The following is a 23,984-nucleotide window of genomic DNA, read 5'->3' on the forward strand; positions in this document are numbered from 1 at the left end:
CTGACTCGTGCTCTTCAGTACTTGTGCTTGCTTCAAAGCCACCTTAAAACATCCCATGTCAGAATCTTGAGCCATTTTTTCTTACCTTCCTCTAAAAAGGAATTTGGCATCATCATTATCATCAATAACCACCTACCTAAGTGAATTTGACTATCTCCACACTGCCTGGACTGGGTCAGCTTTGACATCTCTCTTCCTCCACCCACTTTGCTCCCCTCCCCAGAACACTGCTGCAGAGTTCTGACCATTCTTACTCTTTCTATAGGCCTGTTGGTTTATTATAGTTTCACAGTAAGATGAAGGCCCAGCACCTTCTCCTTCATAGTTGTCTTGGCTTTTCTTAACCCTTTGCTTTTTCATATATATTTTTTTATATAAATTTATTTTAATTGGAGTCTAATTACTTTACAGTATTGTAGTGGTTTTGCCATACATTGACATGAATCTGCCACGGGTGTACACGTGTTCCCTATCCTGAACCTCCCTCCCACCTCCCTCCCCATCCCGTCCCTCGGGGTCATCCCAGTGCACCAGCCCTGAGCACCCTGTTTCATGCATAGAACCTGGACTGGTGATCCGTTACACATATGATAATATACATGTTTCAATGCCATTCTCCCAAATCATCCCACCCTCGCCCTCTCCCACAGAGTCCAAAAGACTGTTCTATGCATCTGTGTCTCTTTTGCTGTCTAACATACAGGGTTATTGTTACCATCTTTCTAAATTCCATATATATGTGTTAATATACTGTACTGGTGTTTTCCTTTCTGGCTTACTTCAGTCTGTATAATAGGCTCCAGTTTCATCCACCTCATTAGAACTGATTCAAATGTATTCTTTTTAATGGCTGAGTAATACTGCATTGTGTATATGTACCACAGCTTTCTTATCCATTCGTCTGCTGATGGACATCTAGGTTGCTTCCATGTCCTGGCTATTATAAACAGAGCTGTGATGAACATTGGGGTACACGTGTCTCTTTCAATTCTGGTTTCCTCGGTGGGTATGCCCAGCAGTGGGATTGCTGGGTCATATGGCAGTTCTATTTCCAGTTTTTTAAGGACTCTCTACACTGTTCTCCATAGAGGCTATACTAGTTTACATTCCCACCACCAGTGTAAGAGGGTTCCCTTTTCTCCACACCCTCTCCAGCATTTATTGTTTATAGACTTTTGGATAGCAGCCATTCTGACTGGCGTGAAATGGTACATCATAGTGGTTTTGATTTGCATTTCTCTGATAATGAGTGATGTTGAGCATCTTTTCATGTGTTTTGTTAGCCGTCTGTATGTCTTCTTTGGAGAAATGTCTGTTTAGTTCTTTGGCCCATTTTTTGATTGGGTCATTTATTTTTCTGGAATTGAGTTGCAGGAGTTGCTTGTGTATTTTTGAGATTAATTCTTTGTCAGTTGCTTCGTTTGCTATTATTTTCTCCCATTCTGAAGGCTGTCTTTTAAAAATGAATTTTTTAAAAGCTTCATGAAAAAACTGTTGGGTTTTTACTTCAAATACATTAAATTTATTAATAACTTTTTCTGTTAAGGTTCTGTGCATGTTTTATTCCTGGGTAACTTCTATTTTTGTTGCCATTGTAAATGGTATTTTTTAAAAAAATTCTCTTTTTTTTAAAACATGTATTTTATTTGGCTTTATAAAATTTAAAATTTTGTTATGCATTGATACATATATACCAAAAAACTCACACTGAATGGTAATTATAGGGTATTAGAAACAGCAGAGTATTATAAATTCTGACTGTTTAAACAATAGACTTTCATTTATGTCAAAATTATCCTAACCCAAACTCTAGTGAAATAAAAACAAAAAAATAGATTATAGGTGGAATTTTAGCACCAGGGTATATATTTTCATTAGCAGCAGCCTCAACATTTTCTTTTTTTAAAGAACTCTATTTAAAATCACATGTGTATCAGCACGTGGATACCAAGCAGATGCTTCTGGGTTTCTGTTCTGGAGGCCCCACAGGGTAGATCTGCTTTTATTTAGAAATTTACAAAAAGTTAATACCTGATTGATGCCAAATCAGTGACAAGTTTGAAGTCCTTAACAACATTTTGCCTTAGAATTTACAAATGATATATAAGGCATTATGATAATTTTCTGTGACCCAGGTAATGAGTCTTGTGGCTTCAACTTATATGTTAACTGTAACAAGATCACCTTAATTTTAGCCCCAGCCAGTATAACAATAACGAATCAAGTCTCCCACTTGACTTTTAAACTACTTGGTGTGTGTGTGTGTGTTAGTCTCTTAGTTGTGTCTGACTATGTGTGACCCCATGGACTGTAGCCCACCAGGCTCTTCTGTCCCTGGAATTCTCCAGGCAAGAATACTGGATCGGGTTGCCATTCCTTCTCCAGGGGTCTTCCCAACCCAGGGATTGAACCCACATCTCCCACATTGCAGGTAGATTCTTTACTATCTGAGCCTCAAGGGAAGCCCCAAATAAGGTATTACTCAGGGCATTATAGAGTAAACAGAAGGAGAAATAAACCAAGATTCCATTAATTCTCAAATTCCATACGTTCTTTCTATTGGATATAGCTTTGGCTTCAGAAAAGGAAGGTACAGGGCAGGAGAAACTCAAACACTTTGATGCCTCTTGTCTCTGTCTTCTATAGGGATGTAGTTATTTTGGTCAAAAGTGAAAGTGAAGTCGCTCAGTCATTTCCGGCTCTTTGTGACCCCATGGACTGTAACCTACCAGGCTCCTCCATCCATGGGATTTTCCAGGCAAGAGTACTGGAGTGGGGTGCCATTTCCTTTTCCAAAAGATTCTCTTTTTAATAATGTGTTCACATGGTGCAGAATTTCAGAGCTATGAAAAGATATATAGTGAAAGCCTCCCCTCTGTTCCTGACCTGGTCCTAGCCAGTTTTGTATGTATCCAGCTGAAGAACATGCTATACAAGCAAATATGTATGTTTATTCACTTTCTCTTCTGGTTTTACAAATATAATTTTTAAGAATTTTTTATTAAAAAAAAACAACTATATATTCTGTACACTGCTGTTTTCTCTTTAAAATATCTTAGAGATAGTTACATATCAGTCAGCTTGGTAAACAGCCACATCCTCCTTTTGGTGCATAGTGTATATCGTAGGGTATGCCGTAAGTTATTGAATCCTTTATGTTTGAGCTTCCCAGGAGGCGTTAGTGGTAAAGAACTCACCTCCAGTTTAGGAAACTGGAGAGACACGGGTTCGATCCCTGGGTTGAGAAGATCCCCTGGAGAAGGGCACGGCAAACCACTCCAGTATTCCTGTCCGTAGAGTCTCATGGACAGAGGAGCCTGGCGGGCTGTGGTCCGTAGGATCGCAAAGAGTTGAACATCACTGAAGTGACTTTTTTTTTTTTGGTTTTTAATAGTGCTTAAGTAAATGCATACAGGCACACCAAATGATATATTTTAAAACATTTTCTGATGCTTATTGCTGGTGTATGGAATGTTAATTAAATTTTTTATATTCATCTTACATTATGATGTTGCTGTATTTTCTTGGTAGATATAATTAGATTCTCATACATTTACATCTGGGAATAGACATATTTGGCTCTTCTTTCTGAGTAATATTTATTCGTTGTCAGTAACCTGCTGAGCAGCTGTTTCAACGCACTGTTGACTACAAGTGGTATAATGGGCTTCTTTGCTTTGTTTCGTATTTTAAGGAATTATTGCTGACATTTCACCATTAAGCATGGTGTTTGTAGATTTTTGTTGTTTGTTTAATTGCTAAGTTATGTCCAATTCTTTGCAATTCCGTGGACTGTAGCCCGCCAGGCTCCTCTGTTAGTGGGGTTTCCTTTTCCCAGGTAAGGATACTGAAGTGGGTTGCCATTTCCTTATCCAGGGAATCTTCCCAACCCAGAAATAAATAAAACCCTAGTCTTCTCCCTTGGCAGGGGAGTTCTTTTCCACTTGCAGATGCTTTTTATTGTGTTAAGGGTTCGTGTGTGTGTGCCAAGTCGCTTCAGTTGTGTCCGACTCCTTGCAGTCTCAGGGGTTATAGCCAGCCAGATTCCTCTGTCCATGGAATTCTCCAGGCAAGAATCCTGGAGTGGGTTGCCATGCCTTCCTCCAGGGGATCTTCCCGACCCAGGGATGGAACCCGTGTCTCCTGCGGCTCCTGTGTTGTCAGGAGGTTTCTTACAGCTAAGCTACCAGCAAAGGGAATCGCCTGTTTTCCTAACTTAGCTGGCAGCTTCTGTCATGCCTGTTTTTTTGTATCTTGAGAAGATCATATAGTCATTCTCTTTTACCTTGTTACTTATGTTAATTTTTTTTTTTAATTTACAACTATTCTTCTAAATAGGTTTTCCTGGTGGCTCAGATGGTAGAGAAACCACCTGCAATGCAGGAGACCACCTTTAACTGAGGTTCAAAGAAGAGCTAATAGCTTGAAGCTACAGCAGCAGGGCTTCTTTGGTGGCTCAGTGGTAAAGAATCAACCCACTAATGCAGGAGATGAGGGTTTAATCCCTGGGTCGGGAAGATCCCCTGGAGTAGGAAGTGGCAACCCACTCCAGTATTCTTGCCTGGAGAATCCCATGGACGGAGGAGCCTGGTGGACTGCAGTCCATGGGATTGCAAGAGTGTCGGACTTTTTTTATATTAAAAAAAATTGCAAAGAGTCGGACACAATTGGGCGACTAACACTTTGACTTTCAGAACTATTCTTGAAATTCTAAAATAAATTTACATTTCATTTCTTTTAAAAGTTCAAAAATAGGTTTGTTAAAATTTAATTTTGAAATAAAATCTTTTTTTATAATTGAGGTTGGCATATAATCAGTGTATGAGTGTAAATATTTAGCAACTTACTCTTCAGAAAGAAAGCCCTGGCTTGTAGCTAATAGTTTCCATAGTATAAATTATAGCCATATAATAATAGCCAGTTTCCATAGTATAAATTACTCCTACCATAGCAGATTTTGAGCTGCTAACAAGGCCACTCAGTGTGAAGATGAGAAGAGAAGCACCCTGGTGGCTCTTTGGAGCCAGCATACCATTGCATAGGTTTTATTTTTTAATATTGTCTTTGTTTGGTTTGGAGATCAAAATGTGTTGGAAAGTGTTGCTTCTGTTTTTTCTCTTTTCTAAAAGAGAACAGTTTATGTATAAATGAGCATTTATCTGTTCTTTGACAGTCTGATTATATTTATATGTTCTAAACACTTTCTTAAGTTTGGTATGGTTTTTTTCTTTGACTCATGAGTTGTGTAGAAATAGGATTTTAAATTTCCAGTCATGCTTTTTAAAATAAATCCCCTACCCTCAATTTTAATTGTTATTGGAGGAGACTGTTTGAACTCAGTTTTTTGGCTTTTTTGTTGTTGTTGTTAGGACTTACTTTGTGGCTTGTCAGTCAGTTTTCATGTATTCTGCATGTGCTTTTAATGGTTGCAAAGTATGTAAAGTGTGTCTCTGAAGTTAGGTTTGTTAATCATGCTTTCAAATCTGCATTTCATTTTCTTTCTAGTCTGCTTTTTCTATCATTACAGAGATGTGAGCCGAATCTTCCATTATTATTTTTAATTTGTTGATTTTTGTATGATTTGATAATTTTTGCTTTGAATATTTTGAGACTTTGCTCATAGGTACATGTAAGGCAAATTATTCCTTTTATTGTTACAGAATGATCCTGTTCATCCTAAATGTTATCTTTTTGTCTAAAAAAGATTATCCCACTCACAGATTTCTTTTGGTTAATATTTGTATGATATAGCTTATTCTATCCTTTCAGTCTTTCTATCTTAGCATATAGTTAGATATATGTTTGAGCCCCTTGTGGCTCAGACAGTAAAGAGTCTGCCTGCAGTGTGGGAGACCTGGGTTTGATCCCTATGTCAGGAAGATCCTCTGGAAAAGGAAATGGCAACCCACTCCAGTATTCTTGCCTGGAGAATCTCATGGACATGGGGTCGCAAAGAGTCAGACACAACTGAGCGACTTTACTTTCACTTTCAGACATGTGTTCGGTCTTCCCATTGTGTTCTCCTTGATTCTTAACTTGCAGGTTTTCCATCTCTGTTTCTCTCTTTCATTTTCTGAGTTGTATCCTCAGACGTGACTTTTTTTTTTTAACCAATTTTCTCTTAGCATCTATCTGACATTTACCTTTTCATTCCTTAATGTTATATGTAGCTCATTTGTAGTCTTTTTAAAATTTCTTTCTCTAGTCTTTAATTATTAAAATAGTCTTTATAGATATTTTGATTATTAAAACATCCCAGTTAAAGCATTTAGAATTATACGATAATTCTTTCAGTGCTCAAAACCTGTTACCTGTAAGATGTGTATGTAGCTCTATGCAATTTTTTTAAAATCACTTTACTGAGGTATGATTGACATACAGAAATCTATACACAGTTAATATATACAGCTTAATAAGCTTAGAGATAAGTGTATACCCTTGAAACCACCACCACAATCTGTGCCATTAACATGTGAAAGTTTCCTCTCTATTGTTATTTGTGTGTGTGTGTGATGAGAATGCTATTGATATAAGATCTGTCCTCTTACCAGATTTTTGAGTTTCCAGTACAGTATTATCGACTGTAGACACCATGCTGTACAGTAGGTCTCTGTGACTTACTCATCTTGTACAACTGAAATTTTGTACCCCTTGACTAGTCCTCCATGTTCCCCCTCTCACCAGCCCCTTGGTAAAACCATTCTACTCTCTGATTCAATGAGTGTGACTATTTTAGTTTCCACATGTAAGTGGTATCATGTAGCATTTGTCCTTCTGTGTCTGACTTATCTCACTTAGCAAAATGTCTTCCATGTTGTTGCAAATGGCAGGACTGTATTCTTTTTAAAGGGTGAATAATCCTTTATAGGGCTTCCCAGGTGACTCAGGGGTAAAGAATCCACCTGCCAATGCAGAAAACGCAGTTTCCATCCCTGGGTCGGGAAGATCACTCGGAGAAGGAAATGGCAATCCACTCCATATTCTTGCCTGGGAAATCCCATGGACAGAGGAGCCTGGCAGGCTCTATTCCATGGAGTTGCAAAAGAGTCAGACACCACTTTGTGACTAAAAACAACAAAGAGAAATCCATTATATATATATCTGTTGTTATTCAGTCGCTGAGTCACATCTGACTCTTTGTGACCCCGTGAACTGCAGCGCGCCAGGTTTCACCATCTCTTGGAGTTTGCTCAAACTCATGTCCATTGAGTCAGTGGTGCCATCCAGCCATCTTTTCCTCTGTCATCCCCTTCTCCTCCTGCCTTCAGTCTTTCCCAGCATCAAGGTCTTTTCCAATGAGTCGGCTCTTCACATCAGGTGGCCAAAGTATTCTATGTATATATGACATTTTTTCCCCATTCATCTGTCATTGGGCATATAGGTGGTTTCTGTCTTCGCTGTTGTGAATAATGTTGCAGTGAACCTGGGAATACAGATATGGGAGTACAGATACCTCTTTTAGATCCTAATTTCAGTTTCTCTGGCTCTGTACCCAGAAGTGGAACTGGTGGATCAGATAGTAGTTCTGAAATTTTTTTATGAACTTCCATACTATTCAGTATTTTCCATAGTGACTCTGTAGTCTTGCATTACCATCACCACAATCAGGATCCTCAACTGTATCATAATGGGACTCCCTTTGTTATCCCTTTGTTGGCATATTCAAACCCCCTCCCCTGTCCTTGACCCCTGGCCACCACTAATATGTCTATCATCTTGTAATTATTATTTCACAAGTATTACATAAACTGAATCCTGCTGTGTGTGTCCTATTGAGATTGGCTTTTTCACTAGCAGAATTTCCTTAAGTTTCCAAGTAATTGCATGTATCAGTAGTTTGTAACTTATAATATTCTATGATCTGGATGTACCACAGTTTGTTTAGCCTTTCACCCATTGAAAGACATTTGGGTACTTTACGGTTGGGGCTATAATAAAGCTACTATGAACATTCATTTCCCAATTTTTTTAATGAAAATTTTCAGGTATCAATTACTGTCAACAAAGTACCTTGGTTCTATATTAGAATGTTTTCACTATAAAGTGTAGTCAATGTGATATATCCATAATTCATATTTTAAATGTTTTTATGGTATTTCTTTAATTTAGATATGCATTAATAGTTTTTATTTTTTGTTTCATTGTTTTTGGCTTATTTGAAATTAGTCTGTTTGCTTTATGATTTCATTATGTGTCCTTTCTTTTATAGGAAGGGAAAACGAGGACTTAAGCTTACTCAAGTCAGTCATTAGACACTTTGAGTATTCTAATCCAGCATATAATATCGTTTTCAACAATGGTTATCACACTTTCAAATGTAAAAACTCACCAAAAAGAACCCAACAACAACAACTCACACATCTTTATATGTTTTGGGGGAGGAAGGATTGTGACTTACAACTTGTTGAATGAAGTGTACGTGTTAAATATTTGTGTGAATATTCTTTGTTTAGGAAGTCGAGGCACAAGAGGTTCTCAGATTGATAGTCACGGTAGTAGTAGCAACTATCATGACAGCTGGGAGACACGAAGCAGCTATCCTGAAAGAGACAGATACCCTGAGAGAGACAACAGAGAGCAAGCAAGAGATTCTTCATTTGAGAGAAGACACGGGGAGAGAGACCGTCGCGACAACAGAGAGAGAGGTTTGTTAACTGAGATACTATTAAATAGTCACCAACAGTGATTGGGAGAATTGTAGTGTTTTCCAACCATCATCAGTTTACTTTTTAACATAAAATATCTTTTAAGTCTTTTGTTTGTTGGCACATTTTAAGCTATTTATTCATATAATCTTTTTTTACTTAGTTTAAGTAGAGATTATCTAAATAACTGGCTACCAGTACTCACTTGGTAACAGAGCCGGTACTAATTAGTAGGTACTTGTATACTGCAAGAATTGAGGTGCCTTGCTGTATGCCTCTTACCTTAACCAAACAGCTCACAGTGTTTTAAAGAACATAGGTGCTTGGGTGCCATTTCAGGTATTTCTGATTCAGGAGATAGCGTCTCATCTGAGTGTCCTGACCACTCACTCACTCACTAGCTGTGATACACAGACTTGTAAGGACCGCCAGGGAGGGACAAGACAAAGGCAGTGATGACAGGGTTAGGGGCTATCTGGAGAAATAGTTTATTCGTGTTCCTTCCTGAGAATATGTAATACTTAGTTTAGCTAACTTGATATTCTTGTATATGTTAAGCTAAGCTAAACATTTTCTGTTATTCTACTAGAAGACCTCTTAAATCAGTATTGAAGCAAGATACTAGAAAGCAGTTTAGAAGGGTTATAAGTACTTTCTTAAACAAGCTTTTATTGTCAGTATGTGTTAGGCCTTTGAGCATTTGTGACCTTATGAAGGTCTTACTAACTTTGCCTAGTTACTAAAGTAAGGTTTGCTATAATGCTGAAGTTAACATCATATAAAACTTGGAGTAGGGGACTGAGTGTTGATGCTTCAGAGTGGGCTGTATTATATATGAGGCAGCATTCATCTTGATATGGGTAGGAATAAGAGGAGAGCAAAGACAGTAAGAAACCTTGTACTTTTGAGAGCATAGATGAGATCAGAGACATAGATGCGTGCTGCTGAGTTGAGTTTGTTATAGCAAGCCTAATGCGTTTGGGTTGAAAGATGTGTATGATTTCCTTAGTTACAGATGAGGCTGGAGTTGATATGATCTGTGTTAACGCCTGAAATGATTTCTTCCCCAACACTGATTCACCAGTCTTTATTTTCTTTAATCTAACACTGTGTTCTGGTAATGCTTTTTTAATATCTTATTTATTTTTCTTTTTTTCTAGTTTGATGTCCCTCTCAGATTTTTCTCATCTCATGCCTGAATTCAATATAACATTTGGTTTCAGCCTTATTTAGTTCAACCACATATGTATTGAGTTACCAAGAACTTTGAAAGTTGCTCTTTATATACTCTGGCTTAATATCGTTTTACAGTATTAAGTCAGAAAATGTATGTTTTAAATCCTTTTATCTTTCAATATCTGTGAACTTAGGAATGATAAGGAAATCTGTGTTTATAATTTAGGAGACTTGGGCCAAGAGAAGGGTAATGATTCTTTTCATTGTCAGAGAATAAAGTTCTAAAGCTAAAATTCAAACTGTAGGTTTTCTGACTACATGTACTGTTGTTTCTATTTTATTTTACTATAACTACCTCAGTAAATATCAGTTGTACAATTGAAATATACTTTTGATTATATATTCTACAAATGATTAATGAGTACATCTACGCTTTCCTGGGTTTTTGGAGTACAACAGTTCTTGCACTTGTAGAACTTTATAAAAGGGACAGTATGCCTCCTGAAGAAAGAAATGATTGGTGGATGCTATCAAGGAAACACACAAGAGATCCAGATAGAAATAAAGGATGAGTGGGACCTACTTTCCTTAAATAGTGTGCTTATGAAAAATTTGAGATGACATATATGCAGAGGCATAAATGCAAGGAAAGAAGCTAGCATTGTAGGTATTGAGGGTAGAAACATTATATGGAGAGAAAAGAATATGTGCCAATTCTCTGAGATGGGAAATAACTTCAGGTGTCCTAGAATTTGAAAGATGATCAGTGTGACTAGAGTACGGTGAGCAAAGGGAGATGGGTAGAGGTCAGAGGTAGAGATGTGCTCAGGACCTTGTTCTTGTGCTCAGGAATTTAAATCTTCTCATTAGTTCTTCACAGGCTGATTAGGGTAGACAACCAGATATGATAAATACTGCTACTGTGTGAAGTTCTGTGAGAAGACAAAGATGCACATAGAATTCTGAGGCAATCCACAAAAGCATCCTGAAGAAGAGAAATCTGAATTAGGGCCTGAGGGATGAATAGGAGTTGGCTAGAAGGAGCCATGGAAGAAACACTGTCAGGTAGAGAGTCTAGCATGTGTAGACACACAGGACTGAAAAAAAAAATCTGCGGAGAGTAAAGAATCATGAGGTTGGAGCAGAGGTGTGCTACAATTGGAAGGAAAGGAAAGAAGCTAGGAAAAAGGACAGGTGAGAGACCATAGACCATGTTGTAAATGGCCTAATAAGTCAGGCTAAAAAATTTGGATTTAATTGCCTTTTTCACTGCCTATAATAAGTGCTTTTAAACAGCCTTTTTTTTTTTTTTTTTTTAAGCAGTTGGGGAAAAAAATAGTTTTCATCAGTAAAAATAAAAGCATTAGAGAGTCTACGAAAAGACCAAAGACAACATTAGACCCCTGATAACATGGGCATCCAAGAAGAACTGACCAAAGTCTAAGTTAATAATATGAATTGTAGGAATTGAGAGAGGAAATGGAAAAAAGAAATATTTTGAGAGTGAAATTTATGGTACTTTAATACAGTGGAACTTGGAAAACTCAGAATGGGTTTCATGAGTGGGCATGCCATTCATTAAAGTAAGGAAATATATGAAGAGAGGTGTACCTTTGAAAAACACATTTTTGGGGAAGGATACAGAAGATGAGATGTATTAAGTGATGTTCCTTTCCATTTTCTTTGAAGTATGGAACTTTGTCAGCGTGGTTGGGAAGATAAGTTTTCATTTGTCAGAAAAAGCTTGCCTGAGTAAAGCAGTCTGTTCCCTAACATTGCTATAATCAGAAATTTCAAGTATGAATTGCTATAAATTACAGTATTGAATTTGTTTCAGGTTGTTTTGTAATCTTTGTGACATTAGTATGACCCCGAAACCAGGAATTCAGACAGTCAAAGACATGAGTATATAGCTTTCCAGGAACTAGAGTATAGTACATGGAACCATTTTAAATTTAAATTGATTTCAGCAAAAGTAAAAAAAAGGGGGGGTGGGGGGCAGGTGTAAGGGAACTGACTTCTAGTCCTGAGAGCCTCATGTATTTACCATCTCTGTGACTTTGATAAATCAACTTTTGGACCATAAATTCTAAGAAGAACAGGAGGAAAGGAGGGGTGGACAGAGTTTAGTTTTCTTTCAGTTTTAAGTTTTAAAATTCTATGAACTTTCATAGCTTGATATATAAAGAATAAGCATGGATAATTCTTATCTCTTTTACCTGTGATAAGAAAGGAAATTCAATATTACTATATTGACCCCTTCCCTACAAATATCCTAAAATTATTCTGATTAATAAGTTGATGCTAGAGATTTCATGTACCAACCCTGTTGGCCATATTGTATTGGACCTTTATGACTAACTAGTAAACATTACTTTGTAGTGTGAAAATAGAGACATCGCAGTAGCCTAGATCCAGGCACAGTGACCTGCTTTTCAAACATGGCTATCCCTGTGGAAAGGTTCATGCCATTTTCTTAGACATTTTTTTTATCCCAGACTAATTTTTTGCTCAATTGGGCATATTGGGCAGCATGCATTCAGTCTGTGTTTATATGATTCATGTATTTAAAAAAATATATATATATATATAAATTTGATGAGGTTATCATCATTTAGCATTTTAAGAAAACAGCTCTTCATCTGAGTAATTATATGATTAAAATTTTCAGTTTATTAGTATTTATAAATATAGATCACTAAATATGAAACACTTTTTATATTTATTTCAAGATGGCTAAGCATCAGTACCCTTAATATTCTATTTTATGATAAATTGATATCACAGCAACAAATACTGACAGATGTTTTTGTTCTTCTATATTTTCCTCACATAGTAGCTACATTTTGTGTATATATTTTCGGCCTGAAATTAGAGGTGTGACTTACGAGGGAAATTTTTTTTTTCCTTCAGCTCCTATGTTCTACACCTCCTGCTGCCCCTATCCTTTGCCACCAGTGTTCTCAGGCCCTGCTGGGGGGACAGAGAAGATCAGAGGTGAAGGGTAGAGATGGCAGAAAGTGGGGTTGGAGCAGTGGGCTGGAGGCAGGGTAGGGAGCATGCAGAGAAAGATGAAAGGCGGATCAGCGGGAGGTGGGAGCGGGGTTGAAGGGAGCAGAAAACGCGGTAGTTAGAGGGCAAATAAAAGTTACCTTTAAGAAAAGAATACTTTTAAACATCTAGTGGTGATTATTTGGATGATTAAATTAAAAGTAAATATAGTACCTGATTTATATTTGTTGCCAGTGTGACCCTATACACAAATAAAGTTTAAGGTTTGCTATACTGTCTTAACAATGGCTTTAATCTGTCAAATTAATCACTGATGAAACTTGATTTTCCTTGTAGATCAAAGACCAAGCTCACCAATTCGACATCAGGGAAGGAATGACGAGCTTGAGCGTGATGAACGAAGAGAGGAACGAAGAGTAGACAGAACGGATGATAGAAGAGACGAAAGGGCTAGGGAGAGAGACAGGGAGCGGGAGCGCGAGCGGGAGAGGGAGCGCGAGCGGGAGAGGGACCGGGAAAGAGAGAAAGAGAGAGAACTGGAAAGAGAGCGGGCGGCGCGGGAGCGCGAGCGCGAGAGAGAAAGAGAGAAGGAGAGAGACCGGGAGCGAGAGCGTGACCGGGAGCACGACAGAGAGAGGGAGAGAGAGAGGGAGCGCGAGCGGGAGAAAGAGCGGGAGCGGGAGCGCGAAGAAAGGGAGCGCGAGCGCGAGCGGGAGAGGGAGCGCGAACGTGAGCGCGAGAGGGAGAGAGCGAGGGAGAGGGAGCGCGAGCGCGAGCGCCAGAGGGAGTGGGAAGACAAGGAGAAAGCTCGCGAGGACCGCAGGGAAAAGCGGGAAGATCTGCGAGAAGACCGGAACCCCAGAGAAGGCCACGAGGAGAGAAAGTCCAAGTAAGTGACCGTGAGCCAGGCTTTTACATTGCAGTGGAGGAATTCAGAAAGTTCCTTACATTAAGTTTCTCAACGGCACCTAATACCCTGTTCATTCTTTTTCCTCTCTGCATTTTCGTGTATCTCAGCTTTATTATCTATACTTGGCATGCAACATCTTTTGAATTGTCGAGGGAAAAAAATAACAGTTTTCTCATTATTTTATTTCTGTATCCAACAGATACAGTTAATAATTTTTGTTTACTGTTTGATTGCAGCCATTTTTGATGGCACATTGGTTTGACTGCTAGACACTTGTTTTTTAACAGGAATCCAACCTAACAGTGGTAGAACCAGTGGATTTGTATCCCATCCCTTCATATCCACTGTATAACAAGTTAATAGAGTTGGCTTGTCACCAGGACATAATGCTTGTCCTGTTCCTGATAGTCCTTTATGAGTTTGGTGAACTTAGAAGTTTAGAATCACTGCTGGCAGGCTACAGAAGCATTCATAATGTCTTAGAACTGAGGAACTTCTGGAACCACCGAAGAAAAGAGAGAGAGAGAGGTCTTCTCTGGACTGTGGAGTTACAGTTGTTTTGTTTAGTATGGGCTTCCCAGGTGGAAGAGTGGTAAAGAACCTGCCTGCCAAGCAAGAAACGTGAGTTAGATCCCTGGGTTGGGAAGATCCCCTGGAGAAGGAAATGGCAACCCACTCCAGTATTCTTGCCTGAGAAATCCCATGGACAGAGGAGCCTGGCGGACTACAGTCCATGGCATTGCAAAGGTTCAGTTCAGTTCAGTCGCTCAGTTGTGTCCAACTCTTTGCAACCCCATGAACTGCAGCACGCCAGGCCTCCCTGTCCATCACCAACTCCCAGAGTTCACCCAAACCCATGTCCATCGAGTCAGTGATGCCATCCAGCCATCTCATCCTCTGTTGTCCCCTTCTCCTTCTGCCCCCAATCCCTCCCAGCATCAGAGTCTTTTCCAATGAGTCAACTCTTCGCATGAGGTGGCCAAAGTACTGGAGTTTCAGCTTTAGCATCAGTCCTTCCAGTGAACACCCAGGACTGATCTCCTTTAGGATGGACTGGTTGGATCTCCTTGCAGTCCAAGGGACTCTCAAGAGTCTTCTCCAACACCACAGTGCAAAAGCATCAATTCTTCGGCGCTCAGCTTTCTTCATAGTCCAACTCTCAATTCCAAACATGACTACTGGAAAAACCATAGCCTTGACTAGACTAACCTTTGTTGGCAAAATAATGTCTCTGCATTTGAATATGCTATCTAGGTTGGTCATAACTTTCCTAGGGAGTAAGCGTCTTTTAATTTCATAGTTGCAGTCACCATCTGCAGTGATTTTGGAGCCCAAAAAAATAAAGTCTGACACTGTTTCCACTATTTCCCCATCTATTTGCCATGAAGTGATGGGACCAGAAGCCATGATCTTAGTTTTCTGAATGTTGAGCTTTAAGGCAACTTTTTCACTCTCCTCTTTCACTTTCATCAAGAGGCTTTTTAGTTCTTCTTCGCTTTCTGCCATAAGGGTGGTGTCATCTGCATATCTGAGGTTATTGATATTTCTCCCAGCAATCTTGATTCCAGCTTGTGCTTCTTCCAGCCCAGTGTTTCTCATAATGTACTCTGCATAGAAGTTAAATAAGCAGCGTGACAATATACAGCCTTGACGTACTCCTTTTCCTATTTGGAGACCTAGATGTGTTATTATATACAAGGGCATTTTCCCTTTTCTTTTCTCTCTTACTCTTTTTTTTTTTTTTAAATACCAAAAAACTTACTGCTCAGGTATGTGGGAAGTCCAGGGTTTTTATTTGTTCTGATGTGATTATACTCAGATTCTCAAAGCATCAAGAATGGTATTTCTGCACTATTTTCTTATGTGTTAGTTTTAGACTTAGAAAGCTTTTCCCCAAATAACGGCTAGGATGACCCCAGGGTTATACCTGTCAGGTCAGTTAGAGCCTTCAGTTGAGGAGTAAACAAAGAGAGCTAAGCCAGTCACTATAGCCACAAGAATCCCAGACTCTGATTGGTCAGTTTTGAAGTTTTACAGACCTAAAACCGAACATCCAAATTAAAGGCCTTTTTTTTTTTCTTTTAATGCCAACTAGAATAGAGGATACAGTTAAATTTGTTAAGACAAACTGAAAATCATTTATATAGCTTCAGTTTCTTTGCCCCTACTTCTAGCTCATTTGCCTCATGGTGAATACACTCTCTGCTTTAGGCATTTTCATCATTGCTGTTATGGATTTTGGTTATAGACAAACAACATACCACAGAAATGGAGGCTTCTTCCATTAGGTCTTGCCTTCCCTTCAGTCTGCAGCCGTGGTTTTCTATAGTTCACTCTCTGGCTTCCCTCACTTCACATTAAAAGAAAATATCTCACATTAAACATAAAATTCAGATATTACCTTTAACACATGTAGAGCAAAATATGTATTATTTCTCTTTCCTCTGGCCTCTTTAACTCTGTCTTCTAAGATTAAAATTCTGAAATATTTGTTATTTGTTTTTTAGTCCTATGCTTTGATTATATTTTCATGCTTCTAATCTCAATATACCAGAATTTCTTGGAGCTTGTTGTGGTTAAATATTCCAAGCATTGACAAGAGCCCCAGAAATTTAGTAGTCAGCTGCTCAATAAAGTAACTTGGTATATGAGATAAATATCTCGATGTTTTTATCTATTGTTATCTCAGTATATTGTCATGGTGGAAGTTTAAAACCGCCACCATTTATTTGGTCATGATTCTGTGGTTGGCATTTTGACTCAGCTCAGCAGAGTGGCTCTTCTGCCGGTCTCATGTAGGATCACTCTGTTTCTCCAGTCACTCTAGCAGGTCAGCTAGGTCTGAATGACCCCAAATGGCCTTCCTCACATGTCTGGTGATGTGCTGGTTGGTGCTGGTTGTTGCTTAGGGCATCTTGACCTCTTTTCCTCTAATAATCTAAACTCTGTTTTTGCATATGATAGTAGATACATACCAAGAAGGCAAAAGCAGAAGCTGAAAGGCCTCTTGAGTCCTAAATCTCCAAACTTACACGGTGTCATTTTCACCACATCCTCTTGTCATACATAGTAAGTCACTGGGTTAGCCCAGATTCAGAGGATGGGGAAATAGACTACCTGATGATGGCAGGAGCTTTAGATAAGGAATTGTTACAAGCTTGGGCCTGTCAGGCGTCATACTACATCAGGGGCCTCATTTTCTACCTGGTTGCTCATCTGTATAAATGAGCCATCAGGGAGGTACATGTGCTACAGTGTTACTCAACTTCTGGCCATAGTATTTACAAACAGTATTTGTTTAAAAAAAGTGGTCAAAATTCAGTGAAAATATAGGAAAACACTAGAATAACTTAAGTATCCAGAGATACAGAGACCCCTAGTCATCTAAAGTTTAAAGAGTAAGAAATAGTGAACATATGAATTATTTTATTAATTTGTCATTAAGTAGATGATTTAGTTCTAAGAGGTGAGTTAGAACCAGTTTTTCCTAGTGTGCCCACAACATGACAGGCACTGGGCTTATGACATAACAAATTTATTCCTCACTGCAGTTTTATGAGATGGACCCCCATTTTTCACCTATATTCAGATGAAAAAGCTAAGAATGACTTCAAGGAATTTACCTAAAATTGCATAATAAGTAACATGACTAAAAGTTGAACTCAAGTCTTATTTGACCACAAAGCCAATACTAGGTTTTCTCATTTGTCTTTCCAACAAAAGGTATTTCTATATCATAAAACAGTAAAACTGATGAATAAGTTTTAGTAGAGTTGAATCCTCTGCTGTGTCGCCACTTTACAGTAATTAAACCTGGCGAATTTCAGTGAGCGATTCTACATGTATGGTGAAAAAAGCAGAGATGGCACCATGTATTTTAAGTCCACAATCATTAAGTCTCAACAAATGAAGAATTTTGTTAAAGATGCTAAATAAATGCCCTTTGTATGATACAGATAGCTCTGGTAGTATTGTTATCCTGCAATTATATATTCTAGTTATAGTAAAAAATAATAGTAAAAAACAAGGAAATCTTTTTCATCCCCTGGAATCTTACAAATTACATTTGTCTGATTTAGGAAGCGCTATAGAAATGAAGGGAGTCCTAGCCCTCGTCAGTCACCTAAGCGCCGGCGAGAGCATTCTCCTGACAGTGACGCCTACAACAGTGGAGATGATAAAAGTAAGCAGAATCTGTGTTCCCTGTTTCTAGAGTCAGACTCATTTGTAACCATGAGACAATTCTTTTACATCAATAGGAAATGATGAATTAAGATTTAAAATTTTTACTTGCTCTGCTGCTTCTGAATATATCACATTGCGACTAAAAAAAGTATGTGTTTGAAATATATAGTCATTTTACCACAGTGGCACTTGTCATTTCCCACTAGTTGTAGTAAAGCTGTACTTCGGTTTTTACTGAAATTATTGTTATTTTTACACTTTTAAAATGAAAAGGGAGACTCTGGTTTGTTATTTATAGGTAACATGCAGTATTGTTAACATGATGAAAGTTTGATGACTTTTATCTTTTGGTCTAGATGAAAAACACAGGCTCTTGAGCCAGGTTGTTCGACCTCAAGAATCACGTTCTCTTAGTCCATCACACCTTACAGAAGACAGGCAGGGTAGATGGAGAGAAGACGATCGTAAACCAGAAAGAAAAGAAAGTTCAAGGCGCTATGAAGAGCAGGATTTCAAAGAGAAAGTTTCTTCTGTAGATAAGCAGAGAGAACAGACAGAAATCACAGAAAGCTCCAGAACTCGTTCACAAGACCTGACAGGACACCACCCATCCGAAGATCGAGACACCTCTGATGGAGCTTATGAGGAGAGCAAGAGAAAAGCAAAGATTCAAAAGAAACCTATTAAGAGAAAGAAGGATGATGATGTTGGAATGGGGAGGGGTAACACAGAGATAGCATCTGAAGATGGTCAAGTATTTTCACCAAAAAAAGGACAGAAGAAGAAAAGTGTTGAAAAGAAGCGTAAGCGGTCCAGAGGTGATTCTGACATCTCTGATGAAGAAACGGTGCAGCAGAGTAAGAAGAAAAGAGGCCCGAGGACTCCGCCTATCACAGCCAAAGAGGAGCCGGCTGACATGCCCAGTGATAAGGATGGCGCTCTGGAGGACCCTCAGAAGAAAGAGGATACAGCGTTCAGTGACTGGTCTGATGAGGACGTGCCTGACCGCACGGACCTGACGGAGCCAGAGCACGCCGCCACTGCCGCCACCCCTGGAAGGACCCCTTCGCCGTCTTCTCTCCCTCCTCCACCGCCTCCTTTGGCTGCTACTGCGGCCACCCCTGCCACGGCCTTCAGCACATCGACCACCACCATTTCCACCTCCACCCTCCCCACCACCAATACATCTTTTACCAGTGAAGACTCCCATAGGAAGTGCCACAGAACACGGGCGGAAAAGGTAGAGGCGCCTCATGTTACTATAGAAGACACACCACATCGCAAGCCAGTGGATCAGAAGCGGAGCAGCAGCCTCGGCAGCAACCGGAGCAATCGCAGTCACACGTCTGGCCGTCTCCGCTCCCCATCCAACGACTCTGCTCATCGAAGTGGGGATGACCAGAACGGTCGAAAGAGAGTGCTGCATAGCGGCTCAAGAGACAGAGAAAAAACTAAAAGTCTGGAAATCACAGGAGAGAGAAAATCCAGAATTGATCAGCTAAAGCGTGGAGAACCTAGTCGAAGTACTTCCTCAGGTAATAAAAACAAATTATAACCTAACCAGTGTTTCTTATGTGAGTATATTTTGTACATTTTTATGTTTTGTTCGAATTATAATTTTAAAGTAAATGCTAAGTTGTTTATACACTGCCTTAAATTTTTCAAGGAGCTTAAAAAGCTTAGCCATCCCACCATGATGTTACCTATTATCACATTAATACCAATAGAGTAGAGGTACATTCAGTGATACCACTCAGTTTAACACCAGCGTATTAGTAGTATATCTTGGTGGAAAGCACTTACATGTTAAGGGTCTCTCTATTGATGCCTAAAAATTTTAACCTTCTGGTTCTGCTGCTTGCAACCAGTGCTTTTTCTCTGTTGACTGCGTAAATAAGGTAGGGGGAGAGAAGGAGGTACATAATGAAATGATCAGTTCTGTTAATGCTTACTTATTTTTACATATTTCTTTAAAGATCTTTTGTGGTTATAGTGGAAATAAACAAGGAAACAAACATGCTTTTTGCATATTTGACACTACTGAAGAGTGGTGGATGTCTTTCTTTGAGATGGATTTTTTCCTTAAGATGAGTTCTTTGGATAATTTAAAATAAGTACAGAAAAAGAGAAATTTTAAGTTTTAAAAGACCTTGTATTAAAGCGTTTTATTTCTGTTTTATCATGTGTTAAGTCTTTGTATATGGTACATTGATTTTAGATCGCCAGGATTCAAGAAGCCATAGTTCCAGAAGAAGTTCTCCTGAGTCAGATCGACAGGTCCATTCAAGATCAGGGTCGTTTGACAGCAGAGAGAGGCTTCAAGAGCGCGACCGTTATGAGCACGAGAGAGAGCGGGAGCGAGAAAGGAGGGACGTCCGGCAGAGAGACTGGGAGCGGGATGCCGATAAAGATTGGCCCCGGAATAGGGACCGGGATCGACTGCGGGAACGGGAGAGGGAACGGGACAAAAGGAGAGACTTAGACAGGGAGAGGGAGAGACTACTCTCTGATGCCCTGGAAAGGGACCGGGAGAGGGACAGGGACAGAACGTTTGAGGGTTCTCAAGTAGAGTCTGTGAAACGCAGTGAAGTCAAACTGGAGAGTGAGCATGACAGAGACCTAGAAGGCAGTTCCCGAGAGTCTGGAGCTTTGGATAAAGAAAGGCTGGATAAAGATCTGGGATCTGTGCAGGGATTTGAAGATACAAGTAGAGCTGAGAGGACTGAGAGTGTGGAAGGTGAGTGTCACTCCTTTCTGTCTCTTTCACTGCCCCGTTTCTTCTCAGATCTCATAGGAAACCAGCACTTCCCTTTTGAAGGGTCATCTGATATGATTATTTACTCCATTGTTCTAGGGAAAATAGATTTTATAAGGAAAAGGCCTATAATACTTAAAAAACTTGTTCCCCTTGTTAGTACTTTTAAGGTAGACTTGGTTCTAATAAGCCTAAATGAGATAAAATTGTAGTCATCCTTCAGTCTCTCAGATTCTGCAGGAATGGGTTCCAGAGCCCGCCACAGGTAGTAAAATCTGAGGATGCTCAGGTCCCTTATTAAAACTGACTCCCAGCTCCTAGGATGAGGGACTCTGAGAAGGCCACATACACCCTTTTACCCAGTCAGAGCCAGCCACAGAGCCAGCCTCCGCTGTGTGGCCCTCCGTTGTCCATCCTTCACCCCCAGCCTGCTGTACAAACTGACTCACCTCTGTGTTCTCTGGATGGTCTCCCTCCTCAAGCCTTCTCTGAGCCTGCTCTTCCCATTGCCTGACAGACCTTTTCCCTTCTATCTTTTCATACTCAAACAGCAAGTCCCAGTTTATGCATTATTTCCTCTGTGAAACCGTCTCTGCTAAAGGTGCTCTTTAAAATTGCCAAAGCACCTTGTTTATACATCTTTAATAGCATCTCTGCACCATATTGTAAATTATTTTTCCATGGTTCTCTCCCCATTATATTGTACTCCTTTGTTAGGCACCATAGGTTTTTATTTCTTTATCTTCGAGCCGCTAGCAAGGACACAATAAATAGCGGATGTATGAAAATCTGTGCTGCCTGTCCATATCTGTCCTACGTCTTATTCTGTGGTGAATTATAGCCCAGGGTAACAATAGTAATGGCCTCCCCTGAGAATGCTCCTGGAAGTTCTGCCTCCATGAAGTGTCTAGTTCTGATACCAGTGCTCACATGCCCTTTCCACTTCAAGCCCCCAAGAAACTTCTCGGATGCTTAGTACATGAGCAGTAATATTTTACATTCCTTTTATTTGCTGTATTGTTGTACTAGTCCCAGAATAAAGTTGTTCACATTCTTTTAAAACTATAAACATCCTTGTATCTTTTGGTTGTTTGGTTAGATATATTTCAGTACACCAAACTGTTAACATATTTTTTTCTATTTGACAAAAACGTTTCTACCTCGTGGTCGTCACAATCATTTTTATCTAAAATTTGAATTTCAGTAGCATCAATTTGTGAGCCTTAGTACTATTGGAGGTACAACCTTGGGGTATAATTGAATGTAATTTGAATTAATCATTATAATCACTCTCCTGTGACTAGAATTTGTGCCCTTCATCCCTAAAATATACCATTCATTGGTTGTGATCTTGGATAATGTGGCATGGAGATTTAGAAGTGAAATGAAAAACTTTACCCACTTAAAGTAGGACAGTTTGATAAGCTTGAAAAATTAAAAACCCTTTTGTTTGCATTTATGTTTAGATGTATATTTGTATAATGAAGTTACAATTGTTTAGAAGTGAATTGGTGGGGGTATGAGATTAGTACAGAATTTAATACAGTAGAAAATTGTTAGAAATGACTAGAAACATCCCATAGTTTATTTGCTGCAAGTTTATATCTATAAAGGATGCTGTTGCATTTTGAAGCCTAGTGTTGTAAACTCAGTAAAGTATATGGATAGAACCTGCTTAGAAATCTTAAATGTACTGTGTAGTACTGTGATAATTCAGGTTTACTAGTAACTCACCAAGAGACAAAACTTTAGCGTAGGTAGTTGAGACAAGTTGGTAAATAAAGAAATGGAAGATACACTAGTGGTTAATAACAAAAATACTTTAAAATTATATTACAGCAATCTTTTAAAATTGCATTTATTAATTAAAGGAAAACATTGGCATAGGGAAGATAATTGGGAGATCGGTGGTGGAGGGGGATGGGGATTAATGGCACTTACATTTCTACCTCACCACTGTAGAGTTAGGTCTTCATATCATGAATAAAATATTATGAGCTAAGATTTAAACTTCAAATTAATTCTAGTAATTAGTTTGCAAGCTTTTAAAAATTGAATTAATTTTGATAAATTAATGCATCATTTTGAAATTAGTGGATTTTCTGAATCAGTTTTATTAAAGTTAACTAGTATTAATGTTAGTGGTAGATTTTATTTCTCATATTTTAATTGTATTCTTATAACCTATTTTAATATTGCTGTCCATACTGTGTTCTTGTCATTAAAACTAAATTAATTCATTTTTAAGTTTTCTTTTGGAATTATCAAGTGTTTTGAATAATTAAGAAATGTAGTTTTAAATTAAAAAATGCTTCTCATTTTTTTAATGTGCCCAGCCTCTCCTCTTTGGTTTCACTTAGATGTCCCTTTCTTTTAATGCTCTCTTTGGCATGAAATTAATTTTTCTCTTTAGCAGGAGACGATGAATCCAAGCTAGATGATGTGCATTCATTGGGATCTGGTGCTGGAGAAGGATACGAGCCAATTAGTGATGATGAACTAGATGAAATTCTGGCAGGTGATGCTGAAAAGCGGGAGGACCAACAGGATGAGGAGAAGATGCCAGGTAATCATTGCAGAGGTGGTTGAACATAAAAGGTATTTAATTAAGATATTGAGGTATTCTTTGTTCCCTTTCATGCTGTAAGAATTGATAAAACACAGAATCTTCCCAGTTGTGTTTTAATTAACATTGAAAGGCCAATAAAGCGAAAATTATAGTTATTATGCTCTGTTCATTTTTAAATAGACATTGCTTATAAATTGAAAAGGGCAGTATCTAAAATAGCACAAGTGTAAGATTTCCTTTCCAGAGTTTGATTCCTATTGTAGGACCTGGAATTTAAAACAGGTGGTAGGTATATGGTACAGAGCTTCACAACTGTGTTCCACAAACTGTTGAAATGACCATTCAGAAACTTAATAACTTGAGGTTGTATTTGAACACTATTTCTATACTTCTCTTGATTTTCTAAATTCAGTATTTTTTCACTTACAGTATTTTATTCATTGCCAGAGCTTACTCCAGTGACTACACCATGAATCAACAACCTTTATTGTTCTTGTTGAATCATCCCAATTAGTCTAATTGTTACTAACAGTTTATCATAGTAAGGGTTTTGGGGTATGTAGAATATTAAATCTTTATTTTGACTTAATTTGCTCTTGTATTTTGCAGTTTTTTATACTAATACTAATGTATAATGTATGTATGTTATCTTTATTATTAGCTATTAGGTGTTTCTGAATAGAACATTGTTTTGTTAATTTCCTAAACTGTTCCTTGTCAGTGGATAAATTA

The 23,984-nt window shown here is 38.6% G+C and overlaps 1 protein-coding gene across 12 annotated transcripts in view; it reads left to right on the plus strand.

Annotated features, from left to right (window-relative positions):
• Positions 1 to 23,984, plus strand: part of ZC3H13 (zinc finger CCCH-type containing 13) — a 102,366-nt gene that overhangs the window by 68,953 nt on the left and 9,429 nt on the right. For 8 of the 12 annotated variants that reach the window (XM_044926818.1, XM_044926816.1, XM_044926815.1 and 5 more), the window contains 7 exons: positions 8,454 to 8,645; positions 12,735 to 12,818; positions 13,170 to 13,722; positions 17,823 to 17,926; positions 18,285 to 19,463; positions 20,147 to 20,665; positions 23,097 to 23,249. In XM_044926818.1, coding sequence (XP_044782753.1) covers positions 8,454 to 8,645; positions 12,735 to 12,818; positions 13,170 to 13,722; positions 17,823 to 17,926; positions 18,285 to 19,463; positions 20,147 to 20,665; positions 23,097 to 23,249 — 2,784 coding nt within the window. The remainder of the gene's footprint in view (positions 1 to 8,453; positions 8,646 to 12,734; positions 12,819 to 13,169; positions 13,723 to 17,822; positions 17,927 to 18,284; positions 19,464 to 20,146; positions 20,666 to 23,096; positions 23,250 to 23,984) is intronic. The other 4 variants (XM_044926817.1, XM_025263005.2, XM_044926814.1 and 1 more) reach the window with 3 other exon arrangements.

This window comes from Bubalus bubalis, chromosome 13, assembly GCF_019923935.1.
Source record: "Bubalus bubalis isolate 160015118507 breed Murrah chromosome 13, NDDB_SH_1, whole genome shotgun sequence".
Lineage (NCBI taxonomy): Eukaryota > Metazoa > Chordata > Mammalia > Artiodactyla > Bovidae > Bubalus > Bubalus bubalis.